At 35.0% G+C, this 21,497-nt stretch overlaps 1 protein-coding gene across 1 annotated transcript in view; it reads left to right on the forward strand.

Annotated features, from left to right (window-relative positions):
* Positions 1–16,686, forward strand: part of LOC149792135 (uncharacterized) — a 76,918-nt gene extending 60,232 nt beyond the window's left edge. Inside the window, exons 8-12 of the mRNA XM_089969530.1 lie at positions 5,601–5,758; positions 7,504–7,677; positions 10,396–10,652; positions 14,270–15,556; positions 15,980–16,686. Of these exons, the coding sequence (XP_089825656.1) occupies positions 5,601–5,758; positions 7,504–7,677; positions 10,396–10,652; positions 14,270–15,556; positions 15,980–16,686 (2,583 nt within the window). The remainder of the gene's footprint in view (positions 1–5,600; positions 5,759–7,503; positions 7,678–10,395; positions 10,653–14,269; positions 15,557–15,979) is intronic.
* The last annotated feature ends 4,811 nt before the right edge of the window (positions 16,687–21,497 follow it).

Below are 21,497 nucleotides of genomic sequence, written 5' to 3' on the forward strand. Positions count from 1 at the left end.
ATACCAGTGTTGTACATAGAAATGTGATTAATCACCATACTAGTGTTGTACATAGAAATGTGATCAATCACCATACCAGTGTTATATATAGAAATGAGATCAGTCACCATGCCAGTGTTGTATATAGAAATGTGATCAATCACTTACCAGTGTTATACATAGAAATGTGATCAATCACTTACCAGTGTTGTACATAGAAATGAGATCAGTTACCATACCTGTGTTATACATAGAAATGAGATAAATCACTTGCCAGTGTTATACATAGAAATGTGATCAGTCACCATACCAGTGTTGTACACAGAAATGAGATCAATCACCATACCATTGTTGTACATAGAAATGTGATGAGTCAGCATGCCAGTGTTGTACACAGAAATGTGATCAGTCACCATTCCAATGTTGCACAGTGAAATGTGATTATCACCATACCAGTGTTGTGCATAGAAATGTGATCAGTCACCATATCAGTGCTGTACACAGAAATGTGATCAGTCACCGTACCAGTGTTGTACATAGAAATGTGATCAATCACCATACCAGTGTTATATATAGAAATGAGATCAGTCACCATGCCAGTGTTGTATATAGAAATGTGATCAATCACTTACCATTGTTATACATAGAAATGAGATCAATCACTTAACAGTGTTATACATAGAAATGAGATGAATCACCATACCAGTGTTATACATAGAAATGGGATAAATCACTTGCCAGTGTTATACATAGAAATGTGATCAGTTACCATACCTGTATTATACATAGAAATGTGAACAGTCACCATACCAGTGTTGTACATAGAAATGTGATCAGTCAGCATATCAGTGTTGTACACAGAAATGTGATCAGTCACTAAACTATTGTTGTACATAGAGATGTGATTAATCAGCATACCAGTGTTGTACATAGAAATGTGACCAATAATCATGCCATTGTTATACATTGAAATGAGATCAGTCACCAGTGTTGTATATAGAAATATGACCAATAATCATGCCATTGTTATACTTTGAAATGAGATCAATCACCAGTGTTATACATAGAAATGTGACAAATGATCATGCCATTGTTATACATTGTTATGTTTAGACTCTTACAAAACACAACAAGAAAAGAGTGAAGACAAGAAGCTTTGTAAAATTTAACAAATAATTTATTTCCCAGGAAAACAAGTTAAAAATGAGAAAAAGAACTTGCGGTTTTACGAATCAAATCCCCCCCAAAAGTCCAAGAATAATCCAAGAATTAAAAAATAGAACTCTTAGTAATAAAAAGTCCTAATGAAACTGAGTTAGGATCCTGATGAAATCAAAAATGGAAAGCGATGACATATACTGTGGTCAGCATCATACCAACATATTTTCTTGAATCACAGAAAATAATAATCCAGTGTTTGAATTCTGTGTAAATTTCAATAACTTTCCTTGTCCAAGAATTAATTTGGAGCACAAGTATTTCCAGGGAATAATATTCTCTTGAATCCAAATAATTTGAAGAAAACAAAATAATTAGTCCCAAAAACTGGTCACACCATAAATCACTTTGACTTCTCAAGTGCTAAGGTAAGTAATGACTATTCTTTCTCAAAACATCAATAGTAAATCTAGCTATGACGCAAAACAGATGTCTAGATGTGGGTCAATCCACTGGTAAAACCTAATTGATGCATGTTATTTGTCACATACTCTGAATATGGCCTCAATTTCACTTTATGAATCTTACTCTGAGAAAGAATAAAAGAAAAATATAAAAGAGGTTTTTACCCTCACTTATTTCTGATTCAAGGTAATGAACTAGGTAAGCATTAGATACAAAGTTTCTATTATTATTTGTTTTTAGAAAAACAGGTCAAACTGAACTAAATTTCTGGACAATGTCAAATCCAGTAAATAAAGTTAGATTACAATAGCATGTAATGGGAAAAGAAAATTAAAACCAGCAAGCAGATAATTAAATTAAATCAAATATAAATTAAATCTAATATTTATAACAACATATGATCAGTAACCATGTCATTGCTATAGATTATTAATTGCAAGAACTGATTTGTTTAAATGATTTGATGACAGCAACATGTGAATATTGTTATGTTGATAGGTGTTTGGGAGTAAGTCATTGTAAGATTCAGACTAATAGCATTTTGGTTGTGAGGCTGGCATAATAATATTTCATCCACCATGGACTAAAACCAGATGAATTAAATGTGGTAGAGGACAAAATATGGCCAATATAAGTTGATTCTGTACCATAGATGTGACAGTAGTACAGTAAGGGGATTTATTGTGAGGGACAACTGTAGTAATCTCAAAATTGATTGTTACAGGGTTACTTGGAATTTTAGCAATTTTAAAATTGATTGTTACAGGGTTACTTGGAATTTTAGCAGTTTTAAAATTGATTGTTACAGGGTTACTTGGAATTTTAGCAATTTTAAAATTGATTGTTACAGGGTTACTTGGAATTTTAGCAATTTTAAAATTGATTGTTACAGGGTTACTTGGAATTTTAATAATCTCAAAATTAATTGTTACAGGGTTACATGGAATTTAGTAATTTCAAAATTCATTGTTTTGAATTACTTGGAGGAATTAATACATTAACCCCTGGAGATTTTTGTCGTTTTCGCCTGAAATTCGAGTAGGAAACATGTTATGAAAGCTGTTTCTAAATGCATCCGAAAACACCAAATTGTAGGTGATCTTTCAATAAGATATTGCCTAGTTGTGTTAGAAATGTCATTTTTCATTGGCTATTTGGCTCGTGCATGAGCAGAAGGGTAAATTTTTTTTTTTTTTTTATGCTAAACAGACCCATTATTTTTGTATTGAGACCACTCTTTATTCCAAATGCCCATCTTATCCTATTTTTTTGTAAAGGTTCATCAGTCTTTTTGCAGTTTATACTGATTTGCCTTAGATCTGAGACCAAAAAGTCTAAAATCTGGACACAAAATCAGATCCCAACAATGGGCCAGTTTTGGACAGAAAAAAATCAATTCCAAAAATTGAGGTTTTTCCATCTGTATTTTGTAGTGCAACCAGAAATTCCTGATTATTTGGTATCATTGTAGAGCTACATATGTCTACCTTTCTATAATACCACCTACTTTAGTGTATCATGCATGACTATGACGCTACAGAGCTCAGTAGTTGGCTACTACCTCCTGCCACGTTAACTCGTCGCTAGGGGTTAACGTGTTAACAAGGATTTTTGAATTTTTTTTACAGATTGTCAAGGAATGGCTAAATTTGTAATTTATTTGCAATGTCAATGCACAAGTGATTAAATATGCAAGGAATATTCAAATTTGGTGATGTCATCAAACTGCACCCATTAACACATTAACCCCTGGTGGTTTTTGTCATTTTTGCCTGAAATTAGAGTAGGAAACACATTTTAAAGCTATTTCTAAATGCATCCGAAAACACCAAATCCCAGGTGATCTTTCAATAACATACTGCCTAGTTGTGTTAGAAACATCATTTTTCATTGGCTATTTGGCTCATGCATGAGCTGAAGGGTAAAGTTGGAGTTATTTTTTTATTTTTTTAAAAACTTTATTTTTGCTAAATGGACTCATTATTTTTGTATCGAGACCACTCTTTATTCCAAATGCCCATCTTATCCTATTTTTTGCAAAGGTTCATCTGTCTGTTTGCAGTTCATACCGGTTTGCCTTAGATCTGAGACCAAAAAGTCTAAAATCTGGACACAAAGTTGATTCCAAAAATTGAGGTTTTTCCATCAGTATTTTGTAGTGCAGCTAGAAATTCCAAATCATTTAGTTTCAAGGTAGAGCTAAAGCTGTCTACCTTTCTATAATACCACCCACTTTAGTGTATCCTACATGACCTTGACGCTACAGAGCTCTGTAGTAGGCATCTACCTCCTGCCATGTTAACATGTCGTTAGGGGTTAATGTGTTAAGTAATCCCAAGATTCATTTTTACAGGATAATTGTGATTCAGTAATAAACATGGTTACTTGGAATTTAGTAATCACCAAATTCAATGTTACAGGGTTACTTGGAATATAGTGATCTCAAAACTCATTGTTACATGGTTAATTGGAATTTAGTAATCACAGAATTCATTGCAGCAGGGTTACTTGGAATTTAGTAATTTCAAAATTCATTGTTACAGGGTTACTTGGAATTTAGTAATCACAAAATTCATTGCTACAGGGTTACTTGGAATTTAGTGATCTCAAAACTCATTGTTACATGGTTACTTGGAATTTAGTAATCACAAAATTAATTGCTACAGGGTTACTTGGAATTTAGTAATTTCAAAATTCATTGTTACAGGGTAACTTGGATCATTGCTACAGGGTTATTTAGAATTTAGTAATTTCAAAATTCATTGCTACAGGGTGAATTGGAAATAAGTAATCACAAAATTCATTGTTCATTTTGTGATCTCAGAATTCAGTTTTACAGGGTTACTTGTAATTTAGTAATTACAAAATTTGTTGTTACAGGGTTACATGGAATTATGTTATTATAAAGGTCATTGTTACAGAGTTACTTGTAACTTAGTAATCTCAAAATTCCTTGCTACAGGATTACTTGGAATTTAGTAATTTCGCAATTCTTTTTTACAAATTACAGGGTTACTAGGAATTTAGTAATTTCAAAATTCATTGTTATAGGGTTACTAGGAATTTAGTAATTTCAAAATTAATTTTTACAGGGTTATTTGGAATTCAGTAATACAAAATTCATTGTTACAGGGTTTCTTGGAATTTAGTAATTTCCAAATTCCTTGCTACAAAGTTACTTGGAATAAAGTAATCACAAAAGTCATATTTACAAGGTTATTTGGAATTCAGTAATAAAAAAATTCATTAATTATTACAGCATTGAAATTAAATGATCTCAAAATTCATTGTTTCAGGGTTAGTGGAATTATTTTATCATAAAATTCATTATTATAAGGTTGCTTGGAGTTTAGTTATCACAAAATTCATTGTTACAGGGTTACATGGAATTTGTAATCGCAAAATTCTATGTTACAGGGTTACTTGGAATTAAGTAATTACAAAATTCATTGTTACAAGGTTACTTGGAATTAAGTAGACGCAAAATTCAATGTTACAGGGTTACTTGGAATTAAGTAATCACAAAATTCAATGTTACAGGGTTACATGGAATTTAGTAATTTCAAAATTTATTGTTACAGAGTTACTTGTAACTTAGTAATCTCAAAATTCCTTGCTACAGGATTACTTGGAATTTAGTAATTTCACAATTCTTTTTTACAAATGACAGGGTTACTAGGAATTTAGTAATTTCAAAATTCATTATTACAGGGTTACTTGGAATTAAGTAATCACAAAATTCAATGTTACAGGGTTACTTGGAATTTAGTAATTTCAAAATTCATTGCTACAGGGTTACTTGGAATTTAGTAATCACAAAATTCAATGTTACAGGGTTACATGGAATTTAGTATTCACAAAATTTATTGTTACAGGGTTACTTGGAATTTAGTAATTTCAAAATTCATTGTTACAGGGTTACTTGGAATTAAGTAATCACAGAATTCAATGTTACATGGTTACTTGGAATTAAGTAATCACAAAATTCATTGTTTCAGGGTTACTTGGAAGAGTTGCTGCGCCTGCGAGAAAACCAACTTGATGCTATTCAGCAACAGAACCAGGATATGGTGTGTACCATTAGACGGTTGGAAAAGGAGAATCAGAAAGATCACAAAGAGTTGGAGGGTGTCATCATTGAACTTCAAGAACAACTGTAATACTACTACTACTGCTGCTGCTACTACTACTACTACTACTACTGCTACCACTACTGTTGCTACTACTACTGCTACTAATACTACTACTGATTCTCCTGTAACTACTGCTACTACTACTACTGTTGCTACTAATGCTACTTCTGCTACAGACTGCCCCGGTGGTATAGTGGTTAGATCATCCACATTGGATTCGGGAGGTTGTGGGTTCGATCCCTTTCCAAGTCATACCAAAGACTTACAAAAATGGTACTAACAGCTGCCTCACTTGGCGTTCAGCATTAAGAGGTTAGTGTTAGGACTGATCAGCCTGGTGTCAGGATAATGTGACTGGGTGGGACATTATGTTATATGTCTGTGGCATGATGCCCCAGTGCTATACATCACTTTAAACTGCCACACTACAGACATCGTAGCAATATGACTGAAAAATTGTTAAAGCTATGTTACAAATCGAAATCACACACACACACACACACACACACTACTACTACTTTTGCTACTGCTACTACTATTACTACTACTAATGCTACTACTGCTACTATTATTACTGCTACTACTACTGCTACTATTACTACTACTACTAATGCTACTACTATTACTACTACTACTACTGCTACTAATACTACTGCTACTGCTACTACTACTGCTATTACTACTACTGATACTATTGTTGCTACTATTATTGCTACTACTAATACTGCTACCATTACTACTACTACTATTGCTACTGCTACTGCTACTAATATTGATACTATTACTACTATTACTATTGCTACTGCTACTGCTACTAATATTGCTACTACTACTCCTACTTCTACTGCTACTACTATTACTACTACCGTTGCTACTAATACTGCTACTGTTATTACTATGGCATCACTCTGGTGGCCTAGTGGTTAGAGTGTCTGCCTCAGAGGTCACAGGTTCGAACCAAGGCCAAGTCATACCAAAGACTTATAAAAATGGTACTAACATCTACCTCATTAGGCACTCTGCTTTATGAGGTTAGTGTTAGGACTGGTTGGCCTGGTGTCAGGATAATGTGTCTGGATGGGACATCATGCTACATGCCTGCAGCATGATGTCCCAGTGCTAGACATCACCATAAATTGCCACACTGCAGGGATCGTAGTGATATGATCGAAAAATTGTTAAAGCTAAGTAAAAAAATAAAATCACACACACACTATGACTTTTTCTACTACTACTGTTGCTGCTGCAACTACTGCTGCTGCTGCTACTACTACTACTGCTACTACTACTACTATTAAATGCTGCACTCATCAGGCCTTCAGAAATATATCCAACAGTTGTATTGAACTAAAGGCATGTAAAACAGCCCAATTTCAAGGGAGATGTATAATTTCAGGACCTGTAATGAGAGAGAGAGAGAGAGAGAGAGAGCACATGACTTTAAATATTACTTGTAATAGTAATAAATATGATCAGACTACAATCATTATGAAATTACCTGGATTAGAACTATTTTGGTAATGTTCACTTCTACCATGCGTAATAAGTTAATCGCTTCTAACCAATCACTTGTAACCATTGCTTTAGGAATTAATCACTTCTAACCCACTGCTTAAGGAGTTAATCATTGGAACTTGGTTAAGGCAAGGGTTTGTTTCATTACAAGGCTAGCAAGATGACGACGGAAAGAAAGATATGAGGACATCTTTTTATCCCAGACAGAATAGTCCTTCCTTTTTTGATGATGGTGTTATTTGTCCTTTAACAGGTCCAGCATGAAATTGAAGTATGCACACCTGCAGGAGAGTTTGACTTATTTGCCTGATTATCTCACCTCGCCCAGAAAACTGGACCAGGGAAAAGTTATCCCCATGGAAGATCTTGGTAGTATAGGGTCACTATCTTTGTCACCAGCAATGACCAAGCAGATGGACAGTGATCAGTAAGTAAAGATTATTGATTTCTTGTCTCTTATCTACTGGACACTCGACCAGTATTTCTCATAATGTCCTAGCAGTCAAGCTTGGGCATGGGCCTCCATGGAGGATAGCAGCTGGACACTCCACCCACTTATTTGTTACTTGCCCTGTAGTCAGACTGGGTGTAGGGCAAGTATATTCATGAGGGATCTGGAGAGTATGATACCCCAGTCCCTACAGTACCTAATTGTCTCATAATATTCCTACTAGAGAGTATGATACCCCAGTCCCTACAGTACCTAATTGTCTCAATATTCCTACCAGAGAGTATGATACCCCAGTCCCTACAGTACCTAATTGTCTCATAATATTCCTACTAGAGAGTATGACACCCCAGTCCCTACTGTACCTAATTGTCTCATAATATTCCTACTAGAGAGTATGATACCCCAGTCCCTACAGTACCTAATTGTCTCATAATATTCCTACCAGAGAGTATGATACCCCAGTCCCTACTGTACCTAATTGTCTCATAATATTCCTACCAGAGAGTATGATACCCCAGTCCCTACTGTACCTAATTGTCTCATAATATTCCTACTAGAGAGTATGATACCCCAGTCCCTACTGTACCTAATTGTCTCATAATATTCCTACCAGAGAGTATGATACCCCAGTCCCTACTGTACCTAATTGTCTCATAATATTCCTACCAGAGAGTATGATACCCCAGTCCCTACAGTACATAATTGTCTGATAACATTGCTACCAGAGAGTATGAAACCCTGGTCCCTACAGTACCTAATTGTCTCTTAACATTCCTACCAGAGTATGAAACCCCAGTCCCTACTGTACCTAATTGTCTCTTAACATTCCTACCAGAGTATGAAACCCCAGTCCCTACTGTACCTAATTGTCTCTTAACATTCCTACCAGAGTATGAAACCCCAGTCCCTACAGTATCTAATTGTCTCTTAACATTCCTACCAGAGTATGAAACCCCAGTCCATACTGTACCTAATTGTCTCTTAACATTCCTACCAGAGAGTATGAAACCCCAGTCCCTACAGTATCTAATTGTCTCTTAACATTCCTACCAGAGAGTATAAACCCCAAATTAAATACTCAGTTGAGGTCAAAAAGGTCCTTATTTTTAAATACCTATATTAAAACAAAGTATAAGAATATTATCCACTTGACCAAAGGAGTCAATAGCAGTTCATAGCAGAAGAAGTTTATTCACCCCAATCCAAAATTTATACCTGCAATTTTCATGTCCGAAGGTCATTTTTGACACCATGTGATGCTCACAGTGCAAACACAAGCCCATACCCTAGATGACATTTCTGCAAAATAATGTTTACTAAACAGGCTGATACAGTTGAAAATAGTTGTCATCCAAGCTGTTTTTGAGATATTCTACTTGCTCCAAACCCATGTGTTTACTGCTGTGGGAGGCTAGCTCTTCTTCCTAGCCTACTATTGGTATTTTACTAATAACATACTGCAGAGTAGCTATGGAAGGTGTACCTTCCTGACATCAGTTTCAAGAACAACACAAGCACGAAACACCTAGTTCACAAATATATCCATATCTTTAAATAGTAAACAATAATAGCTGAAATAGTCACACCATAGCCTTAAGTTAAGAAATTTGCCATGGGGCCAATTTATGAAACTGTACCTTGCCATCTGTGCATATTGTGTAGAGCTTTCTTTAGAGTTATCTCCCATTAGTTTTAATCACATGTTCTGTTGATTTAGAGCTTTATATAAAGTTAATTAATATGATCTTCTGTCTGTTGATAGTTACACTACTATTAAGTTCTAAAGCTGATTGAATATTATTTAGATATATTGAGTATTATTTAGATGTATAAATCTGAGTATAGTAGGATGATCAGGAAATGAGGATAATCTCCCCTGGCATTATATTATGGTTAACTTTCAAAGCTGTCGTCAAATGTCGTGATTACAGATTGCTTACATAGACTGCAATTTGATCCACAGTGTTTGCCATGCTTTGGTCAATTTCACCTATGGTCTCAGGATATTTGTGGACCACTGACCACTGCATGTATGACTGCTACCTTTCAATGTTTGGAGTATGTGCTGGTTTCATGGGGTTCATTTTAGTGTAAATATTTTATTGGGGACTGAAAGTTTGTTTTGTTTCTCAGACAGTAGGCATTTCACTTTATTGAATAAGGTTTATTAAAATTAAAGAAGGTAATAATAGATTCCAGAAAAATGTTTCAGTTCATGAGGATTTTGGTTTTAATTAGAAAATTTTCATTTTAGTGGCAGATAAGCCAGCTCTCATGATTTGACCTAAGTCTTTTGGAAGTGACCTTAAAATATGGACTTGCGGAATAATAGCAAAAATTATGGAAGTATGTTTGATTTTAATCTGGCTGGCTTATTAGAATCAGTGGAATTTATCATGAAGCCATACTACATGAGATGCTTAAACTGTACATACTTTTTCATGCAGAATGTTTCCGTGACCATGCTGTTACTTTTAGAATTTTCTAAATATGGCCACCAATAAATGATGCATGTTCAGACTGACAATAAGCCTCATAGAAAAGTTTAATTAGCATAGAATGATAGAAAAGAGTATTCAGGAATGAAAATCACTCAATCCTCTGTCCATAATATAAATATTTCACTTCCTTATTTTTTAAGTCACTTGGTTTCAGTGTACTGAAAACCTTTTCTTTTCAATATTGTGGTTGCAGACAGAGTCTCAGCTCACTGGAATGTTTCTTACCACCTGTAACATCAACTTCAACCAACACCAGTCACCATAGTTACAGTGAAGATACACAAAGTATGATACCTTTAACAGGGTCCCTTACATCACAGCAAAGTATGATACTCTTTACTGAGCCCCTTACATCGCAGCAAAGTGTAAAAATCCTTACTGGGCCTAATATATCTGAAGAAAATGGACATTATACAGAATACATTTACTTTGGACCTGCTTTTGCTAAAGGTAAGTAGTCTTTTAAAATTTTGAATTTTTTGTCTCACTTTTGATCACTGGCTTAGAATTTAAATTGTCCATCACTTTCAAAATTTCCTGTAACTTGCCAGGGAAGAATATAAAATATCTGGTATTTGGTACAAAACATAATTATCTTTTATGTTTTCAAAACTTTTACTTTATATCTGTATGGACTGTGTTGTCTGAAATAAAGAATTCTTATCTTATAAATATTTAGTATTGGTGTCAGATGTTGCGAATTTATTTCTTATTCATCATGATTTCACCTTTTATCATTTGTATTGTTCCCTCATTATAATGTATGTTTCAATGACTGAAAACCATAAAAAGTGATGTTTGCTAAGGGAGGTATCTTTATGCCAAGAGATGTTCCATCTGGGTTGTGTATTAAAAAATATAACATTAAATATTTAACAAAGTGAAATCATAGCATAATTGTTACTTATAACCAAGAACATATTTATAAGTGAAGTTAATTATCAAAATTGATCATACACACATTGTGAAAAGACCCATTGGAATCCATGACCATACTAACATTGTGAAAAGACCCAACAGAATCCATGATTATATGCACATTGTGAAAAGACCCATTGGAATCCATGACTATACACACATTGTGAAAAGACCCAGTGGAATCCATGACCCATACTGACATTGTAAAAAGACCCAATGGAATCCATGTCCATACTCACATTGTGAAAAGACCCAGTGGAATCCATGACCATACACACATTGTGAAAAGAGCCAGTGGAATCTATGACCCATACTCACATTGTGAAAAGACCCAGTGGAATCTGTGATCCATACTCACATTGTGAAAAGACCCAGTGGAATCCATGACACATACTGACATTGTAAAAAGACCAGTTAGAATCCATGAATATACTCACATTGTGAAAAGACCCATTGACACACACTCACATTGTGAAAAACTCCATTGGAATCCATGACCATACACATATTGTGAAAAGACCCAATGGAATCCATGACTATATGCACATTGTGAAAAGACCCAATGGAATCTATGACCCATATTCACATTGTGAAAATACCCAGTGAAATCCATGACACATACTCACATTGTAAAAAGACCAGTTAGAATCCACGAATATACTCATTGTAAAAAGAGCCAATGACATCCATGTCATAATGATATTGTAAAAAGACCATATATACATTGTAAAAAGACCCAGTGGAAACCATGCCCATAGTCACATTGTGGAAAGACCCATTGGAAACAATGACCATAGTCACATTGTAGAAAGACCCATTAGAAACAATGACCATGGACAAATTGTAAAAAGAGCCAATGGAATCCAAGACCTTACTCACATTATGAAAGGTCCAGTGGAATCTGTGACTATATGCACATTATGAAAAGCCCCAATGGAATCCAAGATTATACTGACATTGTGAAAGATCCAGTGGAATCCATAACCCATACTGACATTGTAAAAAGACCGAATGGAATCCATGTCCATACTCACATTGTAAAAAGACCCAATGGAATCCATGTCCAAACTCACATTGTGAAAAGAGCCAATGGAATCCATGACCATAAACATATTGTGAAAGGTCCAGTGGAATCTATGACTCTATGCACATTGTGAAAAGACCCAATGGAATCTAAGATCATGCTCACATTGTGAAAGATCCAGTGGAATCCATGACCCATACTCACATTATAGCAAGGGACAGTATATTGACTTCCATCCATTGAGATATTTTTGGATGTGACCTCAGCTCCATAAGCTGATGATGTACCTCCATATTTTAGGATTTTTAATTTAAAGGGTTATAGTGACAGCTTGTAAATGATTGAAAAGCTTGTATCATGTAGCTGTTGAAAGGCATTAGACTTGTATTTAGATCCACCAGTGTTCATGGTGCAAGATCCAGGTGTCAAAGGTCAACATCACAGGGTGATTTGTTTTGAAATTTTTTGTGGTAGTGGTGGGAATAACTTGCTTAGAACTGTTTGAAGGGCTAAATGTTTTTCATACATGAATAGTTAGTTGAAAGAGCAGATATCATTGTCACAGGGTTAGCTCAGTTATGTTTACAAGTGTCTACTAATGTGATCATAACAAATATTCTGTCATTTTAAATGCATACAAAGACCGGATTGTTTTGATGTAAACACAATATTGTATATTCCAGTGGTTGTTTGTAGTCAATAAAATTTTTTAAGACAATGTAATGTCATTTCATAAGTTGGTAAATTAAAAGGACACTTATGTCAATATGTTTATGTTTGTATTTTGATTGGCTGATAGTATGGCTGATTAGCCAGTTAGTGTTTTGATTGGCTGATAATATGGCTGATTAGCCAGTTAGTGTTTTGATTGGCTGATAATATGGCTGATTAGCCAGTTAGTGTTTTGATTGGCTGATAATTTGGCTGCTAAGCCAGTTTGCATTTTGATTGACTGATAATTTGGCTGTTTAGCCAAGTATGCAGTCAAGCTATAAGAGAACTCGCATGTGACATTTATCAGTACCTCTTACTGTAGTATCACAGGATATGAATGAATAAATGAAGGTAAATTCAGGCATTGACAGTACTTGAATGGCTAGATAAGTGGACTATACCTTCTACTTCAGTACACATGTTATTGACAGATTTGTCATTTATTAGAGTGGTTAAAGAGTCCAGCCAGGAACACATTGGTTATTCATGTTTTAAAAATTAATGTTTAGATAAGACACTTGTTCCCATTTAGTTTTGCTTTTTAACATGCCAAACACTTAAATAATTCTGATTTACAATTAATTTGAAAAACTTTTGCCCTACAACAGCGGTGGGAGCATATGGTGTTATTCTTATCTCACCATCTGTCCACCCATCTGTCCATCCATCTGTTTCACCATCTGTCTATCCATCTGTCTTCATCTGTCCACCCATCTGTTTCACCATCTGTCTATCCATCTGTCTCTGTCTGTCCACCCATCTGTTTCATCATCTGTCTCTCCATCTGTCCATCTCCCCACCTATCTGTGGGGTCCCCGAGTGGCCGAATAGTCTAAAGCGCTCTCCATTATGGATCACTGCCATCTCACCTCTGTCTGCATGGGTTTGAGTCTTGATTCAGCCAATGTGGGTATGTGGGAAAGCATGCCAGTAGCTTCTTTTTGGGTCAGTGGTTCTTTCCAGGGTTTTCCAGGGTTTTCGTCCTTCACAATTAATAGTGGCCACCATGTATAGCCTATCGTGTACTGAAAAATGTACACAACACCAACACTCCACCCATCTGTCCATCTCCCCACCCATCTCTCTACCCATCTGTCAATTTGTCCACCCATCTCTCTCACTATCTGTCCTTCCATCTTTCATCCCATCTGACCATCTCCCCACCCATCAGTCTACCCATTTGTCAGTGATTTGGTCCACCCATCTGTCTCACTATCTGTCCATCCATCTGTTCATCTGTCCATTCATCTGTCACTCCATCTGTCCATCCATTTGTCCACCCATCTGTCAAGCTGTTTGTCCATCAGACCTTGGTCAACTTTTGCATTAGGTTGTGTTTCATGCTCTGTTGTAATATGTGTGTTTTGTGAGCTCATTTAATGTCAGCATTAAAGAAATTTTCTCTTTGCAGATATTGGTGCTATTGCACCCATGGAACATGCAGATATCAATGTTATCACTTCCATGGGACATGCAGATATTGATGTTGTCACACCATCTGAACATGCAGGTATTGATGTTATCACACCCTTTGAAAATTTAGACATTGATGCTATCACACACTTTGAACATGCAGACATTGATGTTATTACACCCTTTGAACATGCAGACATTGACGTTATCACACCCACTGAACATGAAGACATTGATGTTATCACACCCATGGAACATGCAGATATTAATATTATCACATCCATGGAACATGCAGACATTGATGTTATCACACCCTCTGAACATGCAGATATTGATGTTATCACACCCTTTGAACATGTAGACATTGATATTATCACACCCACTGAACATGCAGATATTGCTGTTATCACAACCATGGAACATGCAGACATTGATGTTATTACACCATTTGAACATGCAGACATTGATGTTATCACACCCTTTGAACATGAAGACATTTATGTTATTACACCCACTGAACATGCATATATTGATGTTGTCATACCATCTGAACATGCATATATTGATGTTATCACACCCTCTGAACATGCAGATATTGATGTTATCACACCCTTTGAAAATGCAGATATTAATTTTATCACACCCTTTGGAAATGCAGATATTGATGTTATCACGCCCTCTGCACATGCAGATATAGATGTTATTACACCCTTTGAAAATGCAGACAGTGATGTTATTACACCTGCTGAACATGAAGACATTGATCTAATCACACCCATGGAACATGCATATATTGATGTTATCACACCCTCTGAACATGCAGGTATTGATGTTATCACTACCACTGAACATGCAGATATTGATGTTATCACACCCACTGAACATGCAGATATGGATGTTATTACACCCTTTGAAAATGCAGACATTGATGTTATTACACCTGCTGAACATGAAGACATTGATGTTATCACACCCATTGAACATGCAGATATTAATGTTATCACATCCATGGAAGATGCAGACATTGATGTTATCACACCCTCTGAACAAGCATACATTGATGTTATCACACCCTCTGAACATGCAGATATTGATGTTATCACACCCTCTGAACATGCAGATATCGATGTTATCACACCTTTTGAACATGCAGGTATTGATGTTATCACACCCTCTGAACATGCAGACATTGATGTTATCACACCCTCTGAACATGCAAATATTGATGTTATCACAACCATGGAACATGCAGATATTGATGTTATCACACCCTCTGAACATGCAGGTATTGATGTTGTCACACCCTCTGAACATGCAGATATTGATATTATCACAATCATGGAACATGCAGACATTGATGTTATCACACCCTTTAAACATGCAGATATTGATATTATCACACCCTTTGAAAATACAGATATTAAAGTTATCACACCCTCTGAACATGCAGACATTGATGTTATCACACCCTTTGAAAATGCAGATATTGATGTATCACACCCTCTGAACATGCAGATATTGATGTTATTACACCTTTTGAAAATGCAGACATTGATGTTATCACACCCATGGAACATGCAGATATTGATGTTATCACATCCATGGAACATGCAGATGATGTTATGACACCCTCAGAACATGCATACATTGATGCTATCACACCCTCTGAACATACAGATATTGGTTATCACACCTTTTTAACATGCAGGTATTGATGTTGCCACTGTTGCCACACCCTTTGAAAATACAGACATTGATTCTATCACATGCTCTGAACATGCAGGTATTGATGTTGCCACACCCTTTGAAAATACAGACATTGATGTTCTCACACCTGTTGAAGATGCAGATATTGATGTTATCATATCCTTTGAGCATGTGGATGGGGTGAAACAAGATTCAGTGTCAGATCCATCAATGCCTCCAGAGAGACCCACCCAGAGGAAAGGATTAGGCTTAGAGTTGTGTAGGGATTACTTACTCGATAGTGATGTTGAACAAACAGACGAGCAAACAGACACAGACAAAATTGTTAGTTCCAGAGATCCAAACTTCATTAATGATAATTATCCACCAGCTGTAGAAGAAAGTTTCTTTGTCTTGCATGAAAATTCAGAGGCTGTAGGAAATCAAGCTAGACAGCCTGTTGGGCATTCCAATCATGATTCAGGGGAGATAAATTCAGGGGAGTTAAATTCAGAGTCTTCCAACGATCAAGAACAGATAGCTCTGCATTCCTTTGCAAACACAGACATGAATGACAGTGCAGAAGTGCAAACTAGTGAGATGCTTCTTTCTGATATTTTTGAAGAAATGGAAAAATCAGAGGGAAGAGAAAAATCAGAAGAGAATTTTGCTAGTGATACAAGCACCTTAGATGAAACAGAATTTGTTTTGTTGGATGCAGATGCTTAATCAGATTCAGAGGAAGACATAAATTTAACATGATCTGTTTTCTTTGGAATTATTTTGGTTATATTCTTCAAAATGATAAAACAAGTGATTTTATTCAGAGACATTAATTACTAAGCAGGTTAATGTTTTGCATGGAATTCAGTTTTCTATGGTATAGTTTTTGAGATAAATCAGCCAGTACTTTGACGGTGGTACACTAATTGCTTATTGATAAGACAGTATGTATTTTATTGTTTTGGGTGTCATTTTTATTTCATTGCAAATACATCCTGTGATGTTTTGTTAGAAATAATTATTGATTCCTGTATGATTTTGAAATAAAATGGCAACATGTTTTTCATTTAAAGCAGAAGCAACTTGAATGTTGCATTGTTTTGGAACTAATTTAGTATGAATACCAGTGTTACATTGTAATTGGAACTAATCCAGTCTGAATACCAGTGTTACATTGTAATTGAAACTAATCCAGTCTGAATACCAGTGTTACATTGTAATTGGAACTAATTCAGTCTGAATAGCAATGTTACATTGTAATTGGAACTAATCCAGTCTGAATACCAGTGTTACAATGTAATTGGAACTAATCCAGTCTGAATACCAGTGTTACATTGTAATTGGAACTAATCCAGTCTTAATACCAGTGTTACATTGTAATTGGAACTAATCCAGTCTTAATACCAGTGTTACATTGTAATTGGAACTAATCCAGTCTTAATACCAGTGTTACATTGTAATTGGAACTAATCCAGTCTTAATACTAGTGTTACAGTGTAATCCGGTCCTAATAGCAATGTAATTAAGAAGACTAATTCATTGTAGTTTATTAGTTATATGTCAGTTTTGAATTTCTGTTGATAATCAAAAACATTTGAAAACCTACGCAACATTAAGGTCATCAAAAGAAAAGTTTTTCCTCAGAATAATTCTGTTTTTGATAAAGTGATCTTAAACTGCAGTAAAATAGTGCTGTGTTGGGTCTTTTGACACAGTGATGTAAAACTATGTGCAGTAAGTTTAATGGTGCTGTGTTGGGTCTTTTGAGACAGAGATCTAAACCCTATGCAGTGTTGTCTTGTTAATTTTGTCACAATAATCAATAACTATGCAGTGCACAATGAGTTGATGGTGTTATGTTGTTACTTGTAATGAATTAGTTGAAGTTACTATTGTAAGGTGTGTTGATATAACACTTTCATTGACTGATGTAAAGTGGGTTGTTATTACACTTTCCTTAAAGTTACTGATGTAGTGTGGGATGTTATGACACTTTCATTGACTGATGTAAAGTGGGTTGTTATGACACTTTCCTTGAAGTTACTGATGTAAAGTGGTTGGGTTGTTGTGACATTTTCATTGACTGATGTAAAGTGGGTTGGTATGACACTTTCTTGGTTCTAAAGTGGGTAGGTGTGATACTTTCCATGGCTGATGTAAGGTAGGCTGGTATGATACTTTCAGTGACTGATGTAAAGTAGGTTGGTATGTAAGGTGGGATGGTATGTAAGGTGGGTTTGTAAATTATTGCATAACATATTTTATTTTTCTTTTAAGAACCATAATTAGTCTTGTAATTTTGTATGTTCATTGAATTATACTTTGTTGCAGAGATAATTATCGCCTTTTTATAAAAAATATTTACTTAGCATGTGATGTTAAATTTGACAGTTGATCATATTACATGCAATTTCAACAATGAGTTTTCTTTTATTTTATGTAAGTTGTTCTTGGGGTCTTGTATTTCACAGTAACTTGTCAATAATTTGAATATGTTATTTATGGGTCCAGAAATGTTTTAGTAAACAATTAACAGCATGCAAATCAGATTTACTTAACCAGCTGATGAAGCTAGATATTTGGTTTATTTTCTCCACAAGAATGGATGAAACAATGAAACACAGCCTGTTTTTTCATTGGCATGCTTAATACTTTGAAGTAATCATCTCTTCATACAAGGCATTCTTCGTTTTTCATATGTAGAGTTTTAAATGCTTTTCAAGTATAATATATTTTGGACCAAAATACATTTTCTTTTCCATCATTTTGCTCCGTGTATTGTTTTGGTTTTTGGCTTTACATGCTTTACGTTTTGCATGTAAAATTGAGCAATATATTTCTGCTTAGTACGAAAGTAAATGTTTCTGTATAGTCAGATAATAGATGTTAATGCATAGACAAGCAGTAGATATTAATGCATTGTCAAGCAGTAGATATTTCAGCATAGTCAGGTGGTAGATGTTTGAACATAGTCAATCGATTGATGTTTATGCATTGTCAAGCAGTAGATGTTAATACATTGTCAAGCAATATATGTTTATGCATGATTTTTTATATTTCTTTTTATAGGAAAATATTGTGTTTTCAGTACTTTTGTTAGAATATCAGTTCTTTTATAAGGGTCACAAAGTTTTATCTGCTGATTTTTTAACTGTCCACTTCTTGAATGTATCAAATATTTACATTCCTGCAAAAAGATTTTTATTTCTCATTTTGTTTGGAACCGCTTGTGTATGACAAGCAGAATTTGCAATCCACGTGTACATAGACAGTATTGTGAATAGGTGTTTTAGCGTTATCTGTAATGTCAGATTTGTTAAAAAATGTCAGGAATCACTCAAAGCAAGAAAACAATGTGTTCGATTTTGTAAATTTAGTTTATTATGTTCCCTGATGTAATGTTTAGCTCTTGATAACATCATTGCATTATAGTATAGTTGAACTTGCTGTAAGGTGAATTAGTCATTTTTTAAAGCTCTGTATTAATTAAACTTTAAATGTCTGAATTATATTGTAAGAAATTATATTTTAACAAGTTCACTTCTGATGTTGATTTTCAGAAAAATACCTTTTGATGTACTCAGGTATTTATTTAAAAAATGTTTTTATTATGGATATAATTATGGGCTACATTGACATGATACTTGCCATAGTGGCATACATTACAATGATAATTTTCATTTTGGGGTACATTACCATGCTAAATATCATTATTGGGTATATAACCATGATATTTGTTATTGTGAGGACATTACCATGATAATTGCATTGTGGGATACATTACCATGATAATTGTAATTGTGACATACATAATACCATGGTAATTGACATTGTGGGAAACATAATACCATGATAATTGTAATTGTAGGATACATAATACCATGATAATTGTCATTGTGGGATACATACTACCATGAAAATTATCATCGTGGGATACATTACCATGATAATTGTAATTGTGGGATAAATAATGCCATGATAATTGTTATTATGTTGTACCTTACTATAATAATGGTTATTGTGGGGTACATCACCATCATTGTCATTGTGGGGTACATTACTATGACATTTGTCATTGTGTGGTACATTGCCATGATAATTATCTTTGTGGGCTACATTACCATGATATTTGTTATTGTGATATTTGTCCTGTTGGGGTACATTGGCATGATTTTGTCATTGTGGGGTACATTACCATAATATTTGTCACCTGTCAGGTATGACCCAAATGGTATAACAAAGGGTCAGGTATAACCCAAATGGTATAACAAAGGGGAAAGAAAATCTCCCTGTCTATCAGCTAAATGGAAAGAGCTGGATATTACACTTCCCTAGTGTACATTATTTAAATGTGGACCTGTTTATAATAACCTCTTAGAGCAGATGAAATGGTTTTAATTGCCATTAACTGTGTCATAGGGAGACATCTATAACACATTTAAATAGCGGTAATTACATCACTTGTGTCATAGGAAGACATTTATAACACATTTAAATAGCAGTAATTACATCACTTGTGTCATAGGAAGACATTTATAACACATTTAAATAGCAGTAATTACATCACTTGTGTCATAGGGAGACATGTATAACACATCTAAATAGCGGTAATTACATCACTTGTAGAAAGGACTGTAGAGACTAGCACTCAGTTGTGGCAAGGACAGTGGAGACAGTAATCAGTTGTAGCAAGGACTGTGGATACAGCACTTAGTTGTAGCAAGGACTGGAGACAGCACTCAGTTGTGGCAAGGACTGGAGACAGCACTCACATGTAGCGAGGACTGGAGACAGCACTCAGTTGTAGCAAGGACTGGAGACTGCACTCAATTGTAGCAAGGAAATATGTGGATTGGAAAAGGGGTGTTGTATCTGTTTCCACAAAAAGATCATTATTTGTTGAGCGTTTAAATGGATTTTATTTATGTTTCTACAATCTCCGTATCCTAGAAAACTTCCTGGATAACACGCAACCATATCAACCGAAATAACATCTTTGTAATTATACTTGGTATTCCACAATCCGCCATGTCCGTATTCGACGCAACTTGCATGTACATCCTCGAGTAAATCAAATCGTGTTGGTTTCCATGAATTTCTTTCTCTAGCGAAATGAGCCGCAACAGATGGAACGGTAAAGCAATTAGTTAGTAATTTGTCAGTATTTTCCGCGTGTTTGTACTTGGAAAACTTATCCGCGAGATTTTTCATCTCGTCATGGAGAGATTCTGTTCGATATATTTCACCGTTTGGTCTAACAAACTGATCAAATTCACCTTCCTCATTACTTTTAAATAACCAGAGAATTAATCACATTCACATCAGGCATTCGCACATAATTATCATTGTGGGGTACATTACCATGATATTTGTTATTGTGATATTTGTCCTGTTGGGGTACATTGGCATAATTTTGTCATTGTGTGGGGTGCATTACCAAAATATTTGTCACCTGTCAGGTATAAGCCAAATGGCATAACAAAAGGTCAGGTATAACCCAAATGGTATAACAAAGGGGAAAGAAAATCTCCCTGTCT

The sequence above is a fragment of the Sinohyriopsis cumingii genome, chromosome 9 (genome assembly GCF_028554795.1).
Source record: "Sinohyriopsis cumingii isolate HCF-2022 chromosome 9, ASM2855479v2, whole genome shotgun sequence".
Taxonomy (NCBI): domain Eukaryota; kingdom Metazoa; phylum Mollusca; class Bivalvia; order Unionida; family Unionidae; genus Sinohyriopsis; species Sinohyriopsis cumingii.